At 41.9% G+C, this 18766-nt stretch overlaps 1 protein-coding gene across 1 annotated transcript in view; it reads left to right on the top strand.

The window, feature by feature from the left end:
- SWAP70 (switching B cell complex subunit SWAP70) overlaps positions 1-17448 on the top strand; it is a 35832-nt gene extending 18384 nt beyond the window's left edge. Inside the window, exons 4-12 of the mRNA XM_030950258.1 lie at positions 3377-3604; positions 6101-6247; positions 6497-6605; positions 7872-8053; positions 11456-11563; positions 12732-12898; positions 13510-13708; positions 15037-15133; positions 15454-17448. Coding sequence (XP_030806118.1) covers positions 3377-3604; positions 6101-6247; positions 6497-6605; positions 7872-8053; positions 11456-11563; positions 12732-12898; positions 13510-13708; positions 15037-15133; positions 15454-15569 — 1353 coding nt within the window. The 3' untranslated portion in view covers positions 15570-17448. The remainder of the gene's footprint in view (positions 1-3376; positions 3605-6100; positions 6248-6496; positions 6606-7871; positions 8054-11455; positions 11564-12731; positions 12899-13509; positions 13709-15036; positions 15134-15453) is intronic.
- The last annotated feature ends 1318 nt before the right edge of the window (positions 17449-18766 follow it).

Raw genomic sequence — 18766 nt, 5'->3', positions numbered from 1 at the left:
GTAGTGGCTTACACTGGATAATGAATGCAGTTTTGCTGGTGGAAAGGAAGAAACAAATATTTGACTTAAATGTAAGTGATGTTCTGATGGGATGAAGAAAAGGAGTTGATGATGACTCTGAGAGGGGATATGACTGCTTTCATGGCTGTGGCCCAGTAACATATACTCCCACAGAATTTTGTACAACCTGAGTAGACTTTTAACATCTGCTCTGTTAATATCTCAAACCTTATTTGAATAGTGTGAACCAGAATAGCCTTGTCTGCTGTGCTCTGCTGGGCATGAAGGCCTCCTTGGCATTATTTTTCTCATTCTAAGAGACCCACTTGTGTATCAGAAATATTTGTGAAAAATCTATGATGCTTCATTCCCCATGGAAGTAGGAATACCTGGAAGAGGAAAACAAATAGACACTGAAACATGGGGAAAAGAAAGTGCCCTCTGAAAGAAGCTCCCAAACAGACTCGTGTTAGAGCTCTGTTCTTTGTTATTATTTTGGATTTCTCTTGGCAAAATTCTGGCTGAAAAGTTTGACATGGAAGCTGGTTTTGGTAGTGTGGAGCCACTGGGTCCCTACTGGTGTGTGTAGTGTTAATAACTCCCTGGTATTTTTGCACCTGTATTTTGCATATTTTTGACCTGAAAGCAAGGCCCTGTTAAAATAGTAGCAAATGTCGCTTCACTTTTGCTTTTTAGCCGCAAGAGCAGTTTATATTTGAGACAGGAGACTTAATTTGTCAGTTATTTGCTGGGTTGACATGTCTCTGTGGAGGAGGGGAAATGTCATTTGCTCTCAGGGGTTCCTCATTTGAGCACCTAATGGGTGGTTGCTATTTGCTTTCACACTGGTGCAACTCATTTCTTTGTATTTACCTCATACTTCCATATTCATACTGTGCAAAAGTCACTGTTGCTGTTGAGCAGATAGATCAGATAAAGTTTTTCTGGCAACTTTGGTTAGCCATGTATGTGACTGAATTCAAGATAAACCTTTAATTTTTTTTAAGTTATAGAAATTGAATTATAACATCTACAGGTCATTTTTCAGTTAAGAAGAGTTAATGTAGTTTAAAGTAATGAGTATTTTATGTACTTTAGGGAGGTTGTAGGATATTTGTAGTCATGTAAGTGACTTGTAGATGGGGGTTGACAGACTTAAATGGCTAAATCTAATCTATGAACCAAAAAAAGATAAAATGTGTACAAATGACACTAAAGGAAACAATGTGTTGACTTATTTTTAGTGTATTCTATGATAAAACTCTTGGCTAGTACATGTTGCATTGCATCATTTCCAGACCATTAGTTTGATCCACATTTTATTTACATGGCTTGAGCAGAAATGGGAAAAAATTGATTTTGGTGTGCTCTTTGTGTGTGTGTTCCATTGTCTGCAGGTGAGACCTGGTACTTTTAGATAATTAACCAAAGGAATTTGAGAGCTTGAGGCCTTAAGTTGCCATGCCTCAAGCAGTGTAAGAGGTTGTGAAATTCTGGAACAATGAATTTTATAGTTCATATTTTTTTTATTACTGTTATTTTGTAGTATTTTGGCAGATATATTATGTACCTAATTAAGCCTGAGTTATTTTAGCTTTCCTTCAGTCAAAGTCCAGGATCACAGTTCAGAGCTCATGCTGTTCAAAGGGACTGAGCAGAATGGCAGAATGTGTTTTGAACATGGGTAAAAAAATCAAGGTTTTAGGAGGTTTGAAACAGCTTTTCAGTGCTCCTGTTCTTGCACTCTGTGAAGGCTTTTTTTAGGTTGGTTTTTTTTTCTATGAAACATGTCTGGAGTAGGAAGTAAGCTGCTTCCTGCCAGTAACTGAATACTGAGGATTTATGGTAGTCAATGCTTGAAAGCCTTGAATTGTCTTTTTAATTTAAGGATTTTGGAGAGTGAAAATCAGCAAAGCTTATTTTGAAGACTGTGAATTTGAATGCCACTTCTGCAGAGGCCTCTGTTAGACCATTTCTTTGCTAGTAAGAACTGCGCGAGGAGCTAAAACTTACTGAAGTGTCTTACTTGGTAAAGCTGACATGACAAACAATGCTCTCTACAATTTCTGGGGGCATATTCTGTGCCTGGCTGGGCTGTCCTCTCCTAAGAGAGACTTGAGGAGGATGTGACAGGCGCAACTTGGAGGTGTGTGTACTCCAGCTCATTCAGAAGAGCAGGAACTTTCCTCCTGGTGCTGCAGCAGCTTTGCAGCTTCTCCTTTTGCTGCAGCATTACCCACATGCCCTGGAGCAGGGGCTGTGACACCAAGAGTCACTGAGCTGAAATAGTGGGAAAAGCACATCCCTCTGCAGGGTGGATCTGGGATTTACTGTGCTACTGCACACTTGTGTTTCCTAAGCAGAGACATGGGGGAAAGGAGGGGATTTGGCTGTTCCTCTTGGAGGAGAAACAGCAGCCACAATATATTGAGGCCTGGGAGTCCTTGTGGTGAAATGTGTGAGGGACCAAAACACTTCTTTATTTCTTTGTACTCCCAAATCTCTTGCATAGAGACTCAAAAGCCTATTAGACAAACTAAAAGGTGACTCTGAACTGTAGCAGGAAGGCCCTCACCTATTATTTCATTTAGAGAGTCGTTAAAAGCATTTTGCATGTCCTCAAAGCTGCAGATGGGTTTACTTTAAAATACTACAAATGAACATTGATGAGTTTAAAACCAACATAAGAAAACAGACTAAAGAGCCCCAGCCTTCCTTGCTTCTTTTTAATTTTTCTGTTTGTTTTGACTAGTGTTACTGGTGTTACTGTCCTGTGCATGGTAATGCTTACAGAGTGATGAAAGATGAAGGGACAAGGAAAATTTATTTGGGAAACAAAAGCAGATGTGAAATGTTTCTTTTATTTCTTTTGATACAACTGTCAGGATTGTGTCCAGGGTTGGAGTGCTTGAGAGCTAGAGAAGAGGGGTCAGGTGTAGATCATACCTTTGGTCATTTTTCATTTCACTTCTAGTCCAAACAGCCTTCTTTTCTTATTTTTTTGTTATTTGTTTGCTTTTTGCTTACAAAATACTTTCTGAAACTTCTTGCTTTCTCATGCTTCAGTCGTTTACAGTTTGGAAGCCATTGCCGGGAAGGTCCCATGTGTTCTGTAGGAATCTGAAATATTAAATGAGGCTGTCAGGTTCAATTCTTTGTTTTCATGGGAAGAGAGTAGCTGAGGGACGGGCTTGGCAGTGAAGAGTTCAGCTGAGACAGGAGCTTAAAACCTTTGTTAATTGAACCACCTACGTTTGGGGGCCTACATGTGAGCATGGGAAACTCACTGTAATGGGAGTCTCTGGAGAAGCTTCCTTTATAGCTCTCAGATGTGTTTTTCTGCAAATGATGGATTTCTGCTTATGTTTCTGCACAGATTGAATATCTGCTGAAAAAAATCACGGAAGCCATGGGAGCAGGCTGGCAGCAGGAGCAGTTTGACCATTACAAGATTGCTCTCAACACCAGTCGAGAGGGACTCTCTGCGTGGGAGCTGATCGACCTCATCGGGAGTGGGCAGTTCAGTAAAGGAATGGACAGGCAGACAGTGTCCATGGCAATCAATGAGGTCTTTAATGAGCTCATTCTAGATGTACTCAAGCAGGTAAGAACCACAGAGAACTAATGTTTTAAAGTAAACTTGTTTATTGCTTTAGTTAGAAAATGTTCAATTTATGCTCAAATTTCTTTACCCTATTGAATGATGAGCAGGAGGAAATTAGGTAAATTATCTGTAAGGTTTCTTTATTATGAGCTTATTTTTGTAAAAGAAATTGTGCTGCTATTCAGATTGTTATAGTTGTAGCAATATTATGAATGAGTTGCTTCTTGGGAGAGCTTGCTTTTAGAAAGTGAAAGAAGTGGGCTCTGACTTGAAATATTACCTTTTTTACATGAGTACCAGCTGCTTGTTCGTTCACAAAATAGCTGCATCATGCTCTCAGTTCTGTTTACAGCTCTTCAGTCTTTGGAAATGCTTTTCTGTAGTTTCAGTTATGCTGTAGGAAATGCAGCTGAGCTGGGCACAACCTCTGTATTCCAACAAGGGGGTCTGGACCAGGATATTTTGGCTTCTCAAGTGCCTCACTTCAACAGGGCAGAAAGGTGTGGAAGAGCTCCAGAGCTTGTCCCTTCTTGTTCTGCTTAGCAGGCTACGTGACTGACAATTTATTTACCTGCACTCAGACTCCAGAATTCATGCTGGCCTTTGTATTCTTAGCAAACTTCTTTCTTCAGGTTTCCAGTGACTGGATTATCAGTTTAGGAATGCCTTTAAAAACTGTATTTCTTTCATAGGAATTGGAAGTACCAGAGGGACCTGAGGGGTCAAAGCAGAGTTTACCTAGAGAGCTCTTTAAAATTGACTTTTACCTGACAAGAGAATTTTTTTCATCTTTGATTTCTTGGTGAGGCAAGAAACAAAGGATTTCTTGGCAGGCTTTCTTAAGCTGTTCTGAAGAAACCATCAGAAGGTCTTGGCACAGGAAATTCTTTCAGAATACCCACAGAACAATGCAAAAGTCTATTTTTGTTAACTGCTGGTTGCCTGTTGGAGGTGAGGGCTGGGGACACACACACATAAAGTCAGTTGAGGGCAAAATGAAGTCATTCTGCTGTTTGGTAGCATGAAAATAAATTAACCAGTGTCAGTTCAATCCTACTTGAAACTTGTGAGGAAATCTGATTTCTTTTCAGTTTTGATACTGCATTGTGTGTCTTCCCCCACACCTTTTTTTGTTTTGTTTTGTGTCTCCTTTCTTTCCTCTCCTGGTGCCTGGGCTTCTTTCTCAAGGATGTCTGAGTGCCTTTGAATGGTTCCTTGACACTTAAAAATAGTTTGTGTCAAGATTTGGCCCTGTGCCTCTTGGGCAGTTTGGACACTTATTGGCCCGGTGGAGGGCAGAGTTCTGTGTGATTTCAGTATCCTGGTACCTTGTTGATTCACAGAATTGTCCTGTTTACTGCAGTAATCACATAATTGCTTCAAGGTATTAATTAATGACACATGGTCTCATAACCAAGCGTCATGTTACCCTTAACACATCCTGGATCTCTAAGGCTTACAGAGGGCAGCAGCAATAGTTAAATCTGTGGTATTTAGTGTTCTGAAAGATGTGTCTTTTGTGTGATGGTTGGTGTGAAAAAGCTCCTGCTTTTCAAGAGCTCTCAATGGGTTCTTGGAAGGTGAGAGGCAGCTGATACTGCAATAATAGGTAAAGATTTTGCAGAAACTTGAGGGGAAAGTATTAATCTGACTTGGCTTTGAAAGCAAGTTTGGTAATTCAGGAAGGGAAAAAAAACCCCTGGCTATCACATAGGCTGTGCAAAGCATGAAAGATTGAAGCTGCAGGAGTTCTTCACATGACTTGCAACCACCCAGAGCTCAGCCCTGAGTGTGGGGGTGGCAGACAAAGCTGTGCATTCCTGGTGTGGAGCAAGGGAGTGGGGTGGCACCTGGGAATAGGCACGGCCTTGGCTCTGGACACGTTTCAGTGGCTAGAAAAGCTGAGCACAGATAAGCTGTATGTGTAGGGGTGCTTGGGTTTTTGTTTGGTTTGGTTTATTTTTTAAACAAGAAAGCTTCTTCAACTGTTCTGAATGTTTTCTTTCCCCTCAGACCTGTAGAGAAAGATATCTTTGGCTTAAGTATGCCACAGCACATTTCTTTATACATATATATATATATTTAGTATGAGGACATTTGCATGTATTAAAACCAGTTATAGATGAAAGCCATTACAGAAAAATGTTCCATGGTCTTCTTTCCAACTTCTTCATCCTCTTAATCTGGAATACTCTGGATACAGAGTATACTTTCTATATGACTTGTTCATAGTTTATATTGATGTTGGTGTTTCAGTTTCACCTCTGATTTGACTTTTTTTGGAAGTTAAATGTTAGACAAAAGTATGTAAGTGTTTGGGGAATGTGATTACAGAAATGGAAGGTACGGCTGAAATACTGGCTAACTTTGAAAGTATCTGGGGCTATGAGGTAACTTTTCTATGTGCTCTAATGGGTCTTTACACCTTTACATAACCAAAAGACCAGATGGTTCAGCAGAGGACAGGCATTTCAGCTACTCTGTTGCTTTTAACAGGGCTACATGCTGAAAAAAGGTCACAAACGGAAAAATTGGATGGAACGATGGTTTGTGCTAAAACCCAATATTATTTCCTACTATGTAAGTGAAGATTTAAAGGAAAAGAAGGGAGACATCATACTGGATGGCAACTGTTGTGTAGAGGTAAAACCACTCCAAAAACAATGTATGTCTCTAAAGATCAGAATTAATCCTTTTTTGTGTGTGGGATTGACTCCTGGTACCTTTTAACAGAGCTTTTTTACTTCATATGACACCAGTTCATAAACACCCTTTTAATACAGGCTCTTAGTGCTGATATTTGTATCTCTGGGACACATAAGTGCATAGATGCTGTTTGACTTTATAGATTTTCGTGTTTGCAAAGCTAATCTTTATTGTTACCCATTCTAGGCCTTGCCTGACAAAGATGGAAAGAAATGCCTTTTTCTCATCAAATGTCTTGATAAGACCTTTGAGATCAGTGCCTCTGATAAAAAGAAGAAGCAGGAATGGATTCAAGGTGAGGTTTCAAAAATGCGAGTTATGTGAAAGTTAAGGTTAGTGGAATTCTTACAGCAGTGCTTTGCTCAAATTTGAAATTCTTGGTCTTGTGATTTTTTGATATCTCTGTTTGGGCACATGGATCTTTAATGGGTCTGAGACTCAGGAAGAGCTAAGGATCCACATAAGGGAAATCAGTTTTTGTCATGTAGGTGCCTCAATTCAGGCAGCTGTAACCAAAATGAAATGGTTGTTATTGTTGTTTTTTATACTGACTGTACTTTTAGGGATGGGGAAGGGAAGCAATGTTGTGAATCATTGCTTTTGGGGAGAAAGGGAAAGCTTGTTTGTTTTGGCACTGTAAAATACTGGCTTTGGTTGTACAGTTTACTTCAAATAGTATGGTTTGCTGAGCTGAGGATAAAGCTGGGAATTAGGGCTTGCTTTTCTATTCCCATAGTAAAGGTATTCCTCCTGTGAGAGCTTCCCAGATATGTGATGGGTACATCCATCTGCCGAGTGAGGTAGAAGCCCTTGCAAAGCTGTTGTTGCCAGTGCCATTGAAGAATGTACAACAGTTAAATATTTGGAGATGTGGGCTTTCATTTGCACTTCCCTCTTTACCTGCAGCATGTGTTTATTGCACCAAAGTCAGGTGTATGATGAATGATTCAAAAGCAGGCTTTTTTTTCACGGTTGTGGCATGTGAATAAAATACCAAAATCATCTGCCACTCCTCAGCTTTGCTGTCTTAAATATTTTGTCAATGCATGTAAGTGAATAACAGCTACTTTCTTACTGGGAGGAAGTTTTCCCTTGGAGTATCTGTAAGAATTCAGGGTTTAAGGTTGGCTCTAGGGAAGATAGGTAGCACGTTACTCCTTGGTAGGTCACTGAGTCTAGGTAGTCAGAAATCCTCAAGTGTTGGGCTTTTTTCTTGCAGCCGGGTGTATGAGTGGCTCCTATGTCCATAGCCTGTTACAAATCAATATTGGAATTGACATAATGCAGTGGAATTGTATTATGTCAGTTGCATTAGACCTTATCCTTGTGGCACACAGCCAGCACTGAGAGCTAAGTGTCTTTCACTTCTGTCAACACAACTTTGTGTTGACAGCCAGCCTGATGAGAATGAGGACAACTGACAACAGTGCTCTCTGATTTAAAAACCCATTCAAAAGTCCCCAACCCCACAGCCAGCACAGCACAGCGCTGTGAGTCTCTTCACAAAGTCTACTCAGAAAGTTGAGCACTGCCCTTCATGGTTGCCCTCTGTCCCCTGCAGCCATCCAGAGCACGGTGAGCTTGCTGCGGGCGGGCAGCTCTCCTCCGCACAAGGAGGCGCGGCAGAAGCGCAAGGAGCTGCGCCAGAAGCTGCAGGCGGAGCAGGAGGAGCTGGAGCGGCAGATGAGGGAGCTGCAGGCGGCCAACGAGAACAAGCAGAAGGAGCTGGAGACCGTGCGCAAGGTGGGAGCGGAGCCGCCGGGATTCCAGCCCGGAGCCCGGTGCCTGTGGCTGGACTGGCCTCAAAGCTCAGGGCCTGTGGCTGGATTGGGCTTCGTGCAGTGGAACTGGGCGTCCCTGTGCTGTTCAGGCACATGGAGCAGACTTCTCCAGAGCAGCTGTGCTTGTTTCAAACCCTGGTACTGAGCAGGGATTATCAGGCTGGTGTAGAAGAACCTGCCAGCTCTGTTGATGGTGTCTGCAGACAGGAGAGGCCAATATTTTCAGTTGCTTTTGAGCTTTTTGTTTTCCTTTTCTGTCAGACACATATGTCAAACATAGGGCTTTGCATGAAGATTTTCTTCTATAGTTTACCCAAGTTCTGTTATGTTATTTGTATGTTTCTGGCCGCTTTTCTCTTCCCACAGATGAATTTCTTTAATTTCTATGTTTAAAAACAAAATATGTGGCTTTTCTTACTTTTAGGGTGGGGTGTGTCTTGAGAACAGCTTAGAACCCAATATTCTAATTCAAATCCTCCCCACTTGCTGCCTTACATTTTGGCTGCTGAGTCCCTGCTGCTAGAGCAGTCCAGGTCTTCCTTTGTTTACTCTACATGTCTCCACTACCTCTCTAAATTAATGTAAGTTTTTTGTATTCCCATTTAGGACAAATCTGCATCATTACTTGAGTTTTTCATAAATAAAACCCGCCAGTTTTAGCCCTTAGAAAAAACTTCAGTGATCTTTGCAGCTATAAATATTGTGAGGGCATTTAGGGTTTTAAGTCTAGAAAGCAAACAAAATTTTTAAAACCCGCATTTTTTTAAAGTCTTGTCATTGTCACAATTTGTGGCAAGGAGAAATTTGTCTTTTTTAAAATTAGTCTTGCACTGACGGTCCTGTTGTAGGTATTACTCTGTTTGCCTTAAATGGAGTCTGACAGTGGAAAACCATTTTTAAATTTAATTTTGTCACCTGTAGTCTACCATATGTTTAAGATTCAGAATTCAAAATAGACAATAAAGGATAGCCTATGTTACCTTCTACTGGTAAGTAATGTACCCATTAACAGAAATAATAAGGTTGGATTTCTGCGTTTACTTTATGGAAAAACATTTAGGGGGGAAGGCAACATGAGAGCAGCCCCAAAGGAGCAGTAGGATGTTGGCAGGCTCCAGGGAGTTTCATAAAAATCTCAGTGGGTAAACTAAAGAGAGTTGTGGCCAGAAGCATCTTTTGAAGTGGGCTGGATCAAAAAGATTTCTCAAGGAAGGTGTCTTAGGCTGTGACATGAACTACTGCACTTTGCCTAGGTGGAACTAGGGAGGAGGCACATTGTTGGAGGAACTGAAAGGGTTTGATTAGTTAGAAAACTGTTCTTCAAGGAAAGGGCTTTGTAAATGCTTCAGGAAACTGGATTCTTCTGGGAAGCTCAGAGGTTGATTTGGTGCTGATGGCAGTGAGCCACCATTTGTGCAGCATCTGCCATAGTGCACTCTGGGACTGGTTTGTATTCTGGTAGCTCCTGCATTGGAGTATTCCAAAAGAATAAATGCTTTTGTCTAAAACAGATTTTTTTCATATTTTTTACTGGAATTTTGACATTTGCACATTGAACAGACAGGAGGGTAAGTTCTTCCTTGTGTGAGAGCATGCATAGGATGTGTGCACCCTTTTTGTTTCAATTTGGGGTCTTGCATGGGCTTTGGGGACTCTGTGCTGTCTGTGCCTGCTGGAATGGTGTGTTCCTGTTCTCTCCCCCCTCCAACACTTGTGGCTTTTCCCTGAAGTGCACAGTTCCCAGTAACCTTACCTGCTGGGAACAGCTTTGTGGATGAAGCAGGAAGTTCCTGAGAGTGGACGAAGCTCATTTTCTTGTTGAGCTCTCTGGCCATAGCCTGGCACCCACCCTTGCCTGTGACTCTGCATGTTCACCCTCTCATCTCAGTATTGGCAATGTTTGTTTAATTTCAGAGCGGGGAGCAAAATCTAGAGGAGATTTCACTTAAACAGGCATCTTGGATTTGACTACAATGACATGCTTTTGAATGTCCTGGCAGAGGAAGAATGCTGCTGCTAAAACACTGGCATCTTTTAAGCCTTGCAAAGGAGAGCAGTTCTGTGCTGTGTTCTGCAACATAAACCCAGAAACCTGAACCTTCTCCTTCACTTCTTCCCATCTCTTTGAGACCAGAGTGGTACTACAAGCATGTAAAAGAGTGAAAGTTTTAGCTTGGCAGTTTTAATCATTGGGGCTTCTCTTTAGTTATCTAGGTTGGTGAGGGAGCATGGTTTCAATGTGGTACCTTCAGGAGCATGACAGAATCACAGAAAGGTTTGGTTTGGAAAGGACCTTAAAGATTATCCAGTCCCAGTCCCCCTGCTGTGGGCAGAGACACCTTCCACTACACCAGGGTGCTCCAAGGTCCATCAAACCTGACCTTGAACACTTCCAGGGATGAGGCATCCACAGTTTCTCTGCACAGCCTGTCCCAGTGTCACCTCCTCTGGGCTTGCTCCAGCAGGTCCCTGTCATCTTTATGTTGTGCCCTGCTATTACTAAAGGTCTGTGGAAGCAATTCCCACAGCCCAGCATATTTTAAAAAAAGCATCAGATAACTTTCTTAGGAAAATTTTGTGAAAAAATGCTTTTGTTTTCACTGCTGGTAAAGTTTAGGCTGGTACTTGAAGATTTCTAAGCTTGTGAGGATTGAAATCTTGACGAAAGGAAAAACTGGGACCACTGTATTTATTTGTAAAATCAAGATGCAACAGAAGTAAAATAAGACGCAAGAAGATGGAAAGGTACCAGAGCTGTTTCCCAGGCCCTAGCTAAAGTTCCTCCTAATTTCAAGTGATGATTATGGACCAGGGTTTTATTTACCTTACTTGGCAGTTTAGGGGATGTTAGAGGGATGATTCACAATAGCACAATTACTTACTCTAGTCAAAGTTCTTGACACTTCTGCTTTCCCATGGCAATTCAGTGTTTCTCATTTCTGTTTCTGTATGAACTCTGCTCTTGCTGGCATGTTTTCCCTATTGGAAGTTCTATGCAGTCCTGCCTGAAATGTGGTTTTTCATGATAGTTTTCTATCCTATTGAGGTAGAGGAGGAAATACAGTGATTTCTATCATTTGAGCAAAGCAGGACTCAGAGGAAACTTGGAGATAGTCAGGTAATTGCCTTTTCATCGGTAAATTTAAATTGTCTTGCAAACAATCAAGATAGTAGGTTCTATTTAAAGGCTGTGAATAATCTCAGACATCAAAAAACCCAAACTGGTGCTACATTGATGCTTTTGAAGGCTTCAATTTTTTTTAAAAACCAAAAATTGTTATATAAAGTTCCATTCCTTCAAAATAATTTAGTTTTGACAAATTGTTTTCTTCCTTCTTTTCTTCCCCCCACCCTTCTCTTCCAGCAACTGGAAGCAGCAGCTGCTCGTGCTGCTGAGGAGGAGAAGAAAAGGCTTCAGACTCAAGTTGAGTTACAAGATCGCTTCAGTTTGGAGCTGGAGAGAGAAAAAATGGTGAGAAGTGCACGAGGGGTTTTGCTGCTATTACACATAGGGAGCCATGTGTTCAGCAAGGGCTTCCCTCACAGGCATCCACTGAAAGGATTCCACAGGTTTTGCAGGAGGCTGGAGAATGGAATCTGTGTTGCATTTATTTGAGGTGTAGGAATAAAACACTTTAACTGATGAATTCAAATACTGGAACAGCTTGGTTACAATTTGTGCAGCATTCAAGGTTTAAATATGACTGGAAAATTGGGAAATAAATAGACTGATAGAAGGATAAATGCAGACTGAAGTTCTCCTTGCAGTTTTCAGAGATGGAGAACCTGAGGCCAGTACTTGCTGTATGAATAAGCAAAATTAATCAGGCATAATCAAAATGCATTTTATGTGTTCCTAGAACTATTACTTTTTTGTGCTGTGTGTTCTTTTACAGTTATGCACACACACAAATATAAAAATAAAGAAATATTGTTGCTTTAAAATACTGTTACTATTCAGCTACTTTGAGGATTCCCCAAAGAACTGATTTTCAGTCTTCAGGGGATGTGTCAGGTTGTTCTGTTAGTTGGGGAAAAGAAGTAGAAAAAGTGATGTGATGGGACATCTCAGGACATTAATGCACACAGTGCTGCTTTATGGGCTGAGCATGAATTCCTGAATACAATCCCTTTCTGGGTCACTGGGATTTGGGTCAGCTGAGGGGAGCAGCCTGCAGACCAGTGGGGCAGGACATTCCAACCCCCTTTATCCATCCTGTGCCATCATCCAGAGACAGAAGTGTGTGAGATACACTGCTGCCAAGGGGGGAGTGAAAACAGTGCCTTTAAAGCAGCCTGACTTTCATGTCTGGCCCCTCTACAACCTTTCTCTTCCTTCAGTTGTGTATCTCTAAACTAAGCAACAAGATCAAGCTGACTGAAATTAGGTTTGAACCCCTGTAGAAGTCCTGTGCTGCAGGAAGTAGGTCAATAAAAGTAGCCTGTGTTACTATTTATTTTTTTTAATGCTCTTGGTTCCACATCTGCAGATCTAGCCTCAGTTTTATCAGTTCAGCTCTGCAGTCAGCAGAAAGATGTTTGTCTCTGAAAACATGGCCTGAGGGAAAGCTGGCAATTCCTTTAAAAATTAGAAACCTGAGTTGAATGGTAGCTTATGTGTCCCAAATTTGTGCTGCTAGGTAAGACAAAAAATGGAAGAGCAGGTTGCTCAGAAATCATCTGAACTGGAACAGTATTTACAAAGAGTACGTGAACTGGAAGAAATGTACAAACAGCTCCAGGAGGCACTGGAGGATGAGAAACAGGCACGTCAGGATGAAGAGACTGTGAGGAAACTCCAGGCCAGGTATGGCTTTGACCAGGTGGAAAAGTGTTTCAGTTCCCCCTGCCAATAGTGAGTACCTGTGCCCTGCTACTAATGACTGCTTGCCTCTTGGAATGGGGAACTACCCTCAAGTCTAAACACAGCACAGATTCTATTTTTCCTTAAGATATGAAGGCTGAAGCTGCTGTTTATTATTTTCAGCTGTTTATTTTATAAAACATCTGTATAAATGACTTTCTGCTGTATTTTATCACAGGTTTAAACTGTAAGGATAAAGGGTTAAATTTCCTCTTACAGGGGCTTTGTGGAGTGTGGTTTTTCCTTCATATACTCAGTCCTGCTAAGACAATGAAGATAACTTATGCATGCCTGTTTTTTCTGGGGCTCTGTGTTGTGTATTTGCATTATTGACTACATTTTCTGAATAGCCCTTTGTAACAGTCAGACTGCCTGCACTGCTGGCATGACACTGAAGGCAAGCCAACAAACAATAACTTTTCCCTGCTTCCCGCGCTTTTTTAAAAATTATATTCTCTTTCCCCTTAAAAAAGAGGAAAAAAATAATTATTTGGCTTCCCTGCATGGATATAACTCATATTAAAGTGCACTTAATATCACAATCGCCATTGCAGGTTGCTGGAAGAGGAGACAGCAAAGAGAGCTGAACTGGAAAAATGGCATTTGCAGCAGCAACAGACCATTCAGATGACAGAAGCAGAGAAGCAAGAGCTGGAAAACCAGAGAATGATGAAGGAGCAGGCTCTTCAAGTGGCCATGGAGCAACTGAAACAACTTGAGTTGGAAAGGAAGGAGGCCCTTGAGCAGTATGAGGTGAGCTGCTCTGGTCATCAACCTCTCATCCTTATCCATGATTGAATTTGAAGTTCTTCAACATTATGCTTCTTAAGGGTTAGCATGCCACAAAAGTTATAAGAGGTAGGATAGTTGGGTTGGTTGTGGTTTTGGGGTTTTTTTCTAGTTTTTACTCTGTTTCTAGACCAGTAGATACATTTGAAGAAGAGGATCTGTTTCAGACACACCTCTGAACCTCTTTTATTTATTTTTGTCACTATTTGCATGCAGGCCAGCTCAGTCACATCCTGAAATACTCAGTGTACATTTGTCTTGTACTGCAGTCTCACTTCATGTGCAGTCCCACTGCTGCCATAACTGGGTGCATTTTGCTTCTGAGGTAGTAATTCTTGCAGTGTTTTGATGATGTCATGGCACTGTATTGCCTCCTACAGATGAAAAGTCAATGTGTTACTGTAGACACCTACTCCTCAAAAATTTAAGCACTGAATGGAAGTTAAGGGTAGGTAGGAATTAGCTCAGATTCTCAGTGTGCAGCCTTGTGTCCCAAAAGCCAGACCTGCTCTCTGCTCTACTGAGTGTTTCTGGGGAAGGTCAGTAGCTGTTCATGGAAGAAATAAGAGCCAGAGTCCAGCAAGTACAGAGGCTGAAGTGCTGCACACTTCCCAGGGCTAGAGAGGTGTTGATCCTGCTTTTATTTAGGTCAGGAAAGAAAGCTTGGCTGGGTTTGTGTTTAGCAGAGGAGAGTGTTTATGGAGTGAGGTCTGAAGGACGAGCCTGTCTCGCCCGGCACAGAACACAAATGCTGCACTCCCTGCAAGCAAGGGCCCAGCTGGGGTGGTTATGGCCACTTTACAACTTCCCAGGGTGGTGTTACATCTCACAGCATCACAAGATTGCTTCTGGCCAGTGCTTGGCTCTTTTTTAGGTGACATCTCAGGCTTTTTGTATGGGAAGTATCATTTACTACTACAAAGGAATTGCTGAATACAGTGGACATATAAAACCACAAAAAATGCACAAAACAATTATTTTAGAAATAATTAAACATAAATTCTAGCCTTCTATTTTGAATTATCCAAACAAACCAGTCTAGGTTGAAGAAGGAAGACTAGCTTCATTACATAGCTACACAATATTGTAAAACCTTGTTATTTTAGGATTCTGGTTCGTCAGCTTTTTTTTTTGTGGAGTGTGGTGGTGACTAAATTACTTAGGATGGTTCCACATTAAACAGAGAGCTGAGGGAATTAGCATGGTTCTGGCTTTTGGTTTGAACGGTGTTGTATCTTTATATAAAAACAGAGTAAAGCTGTTGTTTTCAAGCGGGCTCTCTTTTATTTCAGGAGGTTAAGAAGAAGTTGGAAACAGCAGCTAACAACACCAAGAGTTGGAAAGATAAAGTAGCTCATCATGAGGGATTGATTCGACTAATAGAGCCAGGTGAGTTATCAACAGAAGAGTTACAAAAATATGTATTTATTCTGTCTCATGCACTTACATCACTTGGTGGCTTACTGAAGTCTGCCTTTCCTGTAGTTTACTGGTTCACAGCAGCCTATAAGTATCACCCTTTGTGACAACTGCTGATGGCAACTTCCAAGTCTTTCCCTCTGTTGGCCCTCCTATAATGATTTTATTATCATTATTGTTTGTTTCTTTTATGTTTAAAACAAAGCAAGGATCAGCCTGAACACTGCATTGTGGGAGCTTGGCATCCCTGTCAGAACTGCCTGTCTCAGGTCTTGCTCTCTGTCTTCCAGGCTCCAAGAATCCTCACTTAATCACAAACTGGGGCCCAGCTGCCTTCACTGAAGCTGAACTGGAGGAGAGACAAAGGAGCTGGAAAGGGAAGAAAGCCACTTCCACTTCAGAGTGACAGTGGCAGCTGACACGTGGCCCAGAACAGGAGCCCACCTCCCTCGTTCTGCTTTGCACAGAGCAGCCTCTTGCTTACAAAGTTTAGTTTGCTCAGCAGGTTGGGCCTTGCTGCTCATGAAATGCTGTTTGCCATGCTGGAGGGTCTGCTCAGAGCTCAGCCATTCCAGTGGGTGGAGTCTGACAGGATGTGCTGTTTTCCCTCACTTTTCCAAGACTTTGCAACTGAAAGTTTGTATTGAAATGTAGCTTGTGACAGACAGAGTTGTTCCTGTACTAGCCTGTAACAATCTGACAGCAGCTAACCACTCAGGCAGCATCACTTTCATTCCTGAAGGTCAGGGAAGCAGTTGTTCTGCTGGTTCAGTTTAGTATCATTTCAACCCAGGGTAAATCAGTCCTGGAGGTTGTGTCCAACTCTGAGATGGAGGATTACCTTTCTTTTCTCCTTTTACTTTTGCTGTCCCTCTGTTGCTCTCTGCACAGTGCTTGGTGCTCAGACACGTTCCCTTGGCAAGGGGGGCTGCCATCAGTGGGTGCCTGCTGCCTGCTTGGATTTGGTGTCCTGTTTCCCTCTCTTTGCAGGAATCCAAACAAAAGAACTGGAGATAGGCATGTAGAAAACACTGCTGTAAGACATTTGGAAAAAGTAGTCGTGCAAGGCTGTTTTTGTACTGTCTCATACTTGAGAAGTGCTAAATAGAGCCTTGAGAATTCTCTTCATAGCATAAAAGATGACGTTTTGGCTCACAGATTTCTGAAGCAGATCAGTGGAAGGTGGTAGCACACACAGGGCAAATAGCCTCTATGTCAAGGCTGTGTTTGTGCAAGAAATCTGATACATTTTTAGATGTAGCACTTCTGTCTTATTTTTAATTGGAGGCCAGATTAAAAAAATGTAAGAAGAAATTTTTTAAAATAAAAATGATAAATGTGTAGTGATACTACTTTAGAAAAAAAAAAGTAATTCCTGTTAATAAAATAACTTCAGTCTTTCTAGTACCAAGGCTTCCCAAGGAGCCTGCTGTTGTGCCTTACCATTCTCTCTTGGGACAAAGCCAGTTATTTCTGTTTCTGTAGGGAAAAGGAACAAGGCTGTGACTTTGCTTTGCAGATCTCCTACACCAGCATTGCTCAGTAAAACAGGATTCCTGCTGACTTGTACAGACATTTTGAGATGCCCCTTCGAGGAGCAGGTGCCCACTGGTGTGGCTTGTGAGCAGCTTTGACTGTACCCTGGCCATCCATCCCTCACCTGCTTGTTAGTTCAGCTACATGTTAAATTATTTGTAGTAAATAAGAAGTGAATTTTTCAGGAGGATAAGCAGTGCCTTGCTGTGTAGCACTGTGTACGTGGGTCTTGGAAGAGCAGAAGCTGTACAGAAGTGGTGTCCAGATTTGGAAGTCATAAATAGCATTTTATTTGCCTATTAACTAAGACTCACTCAAATACTGAATCTTTTCAGACATTTATTCTCTGGTTGTATTTTTGTACTAATTGAAATCTTTAATGTTTCAGTAAATAGAGTGCTGATTAGAATGGCAGGAAAATCCAGGATCTTCCTATTTATACTCACTGTACAGGAAAACAGTAGTTCCTTAAACTTGATAACAGTGCATTTTTTAAATTGATCACATTTACAGAAGCAATGTGAATAAAAAACCCACCCACCTGTAATAGAATTACTAATGTACACAAGGTTAAACTTTGCTAAAGGAGCTGGAACAGTATTTGTAACTACCAAACATCTTATATGGAGAGCAGAAGGGGTATTGGGGCTAAACTTGTTTAATTTTTCTAACAGTCTTTATTTTGGTCAATGTTTTTTTAAGAACACCAAATGCTGCATGTTTTCGTATTTTTTACTGTTCTTTAGAAATGGCTGTTTAATAAAGTAATATAAAGTCATTTACATTTTGGAATTAATGGATGTCTTATCGCCTGGTTTTCTTTTGGCCTGTTGGAATTCAAAATCCAGTGACTGTTGTGTGGAGGAAGTTTAATGGTCAGATCAGTGGGATGTTAAAGACATAATGAAGGCAGTGGTCACATGGTAACACAAACAGCCTTTGTTTTAGCAGCACTCCTGCTCTTAAATGTTCATATTCAGTACTCCTTGCTGCAGGATGGGGCCAAGGGCAGAGCAGGCTCAGCAGGGAGCTGTTGGGGCAGACACACAGCAGCCCCTCACAATGTGTCAGCCCTATCTGTCTGTCTGTCTGTCTGGCAGAAGAGGAAATGAGATAACGTTCCTTTTAGTTTCGTCGTTTCTGCTTGCTCTGGCAAATTAAAAAAGCTTTGTGTGAAGCCTTGTTCAGTAAAGCTGCGGGGTGTGGATGGTTTAAAAATTAAACCATTTGCATGCCGAGCAAAAATTCCACTTGAGAATGAGCCCCTTAGAGCGGCACTGAAGCAGCATCCCAAGGGAGCACAGAGCGTCAGTCACCGCCGGGACATGGAAATCTGCATCCCGCTGTGCCGGCATCCCGGTGGGGCTGCGGTACTGCCCTCCTGTTCCCACAAAGCACCGAGCCTGCTCCTGGTCAGGATATCCCCGCTGAACTCTGGGATTAGGGATGCCACTGCTCTGCCCAAGGAGCCCTAACTACGCATCAGGCTTACACAGAGGCCAGGGGAAAGCTGTGCCTGCTGTTCAAGGGCTCAGCCCACTTGTTTTTGTCTGCCAGATAGAGGTTTCATTTACCTGCTGCTGCTGGAGCAATCCTGCAAATCACAACCCTAAGTACAGTGCTGTTCCCTCTAAAAACAGGATGGGGTTTGGTTTAGGGTTTTTGTTTGTTTTTGTTTTCTTTTCCCTGTGACCATTTTATGGAGCTGATTTATGAGCCGTGCTCACTGGGTCACACATTCCCAAACTGTAACAGGCTGGCTTCCAGCAGCTCATGTTACTCCTGTTTCACTGTCCTGCATGAGCAGCCACAAAAGCAAAGCCTCTGTGGAGAAAGGAACAGTGTTGGGACACATTCTGTGTCCTGGGCAGGTGGGGAATTGGAAGCAGGTGACCATTAAGGTCCAAAAGAAGCACCTGTTTGGCCCTGTTATTGGCAGGGGGATTGAAAGCAGGTGATCATTAAGGTCCAAAAGAAGCCCTGTTAATGGTAGAGAGATTGGAAGCAGGTGATCAGGAAGGTCCCTTCCAACCCTAGTCACCCTGTGATGCTGTGTCTCCGTCATGC

This window comes from Camarhynchus parvulus, chromosome 5 (genome assembly GCF_901933205.1).
Source record: "Camarhynchus parvulus chromosome 5, STF_HiC, whole genome shotgun sequence".
Classification (NCBI taxonomy): domain Eukaryota; kingdom Metazoa; phylum Chordata; class Aves; order Passeriformes; family Thraupidae; genus Camarhynchus; species Camarhynchus parvulus.
Note: the sequence above shows the minus strand (reverse complement) of the source record. Positions and strands in the feature narration are given on the sequence as shown.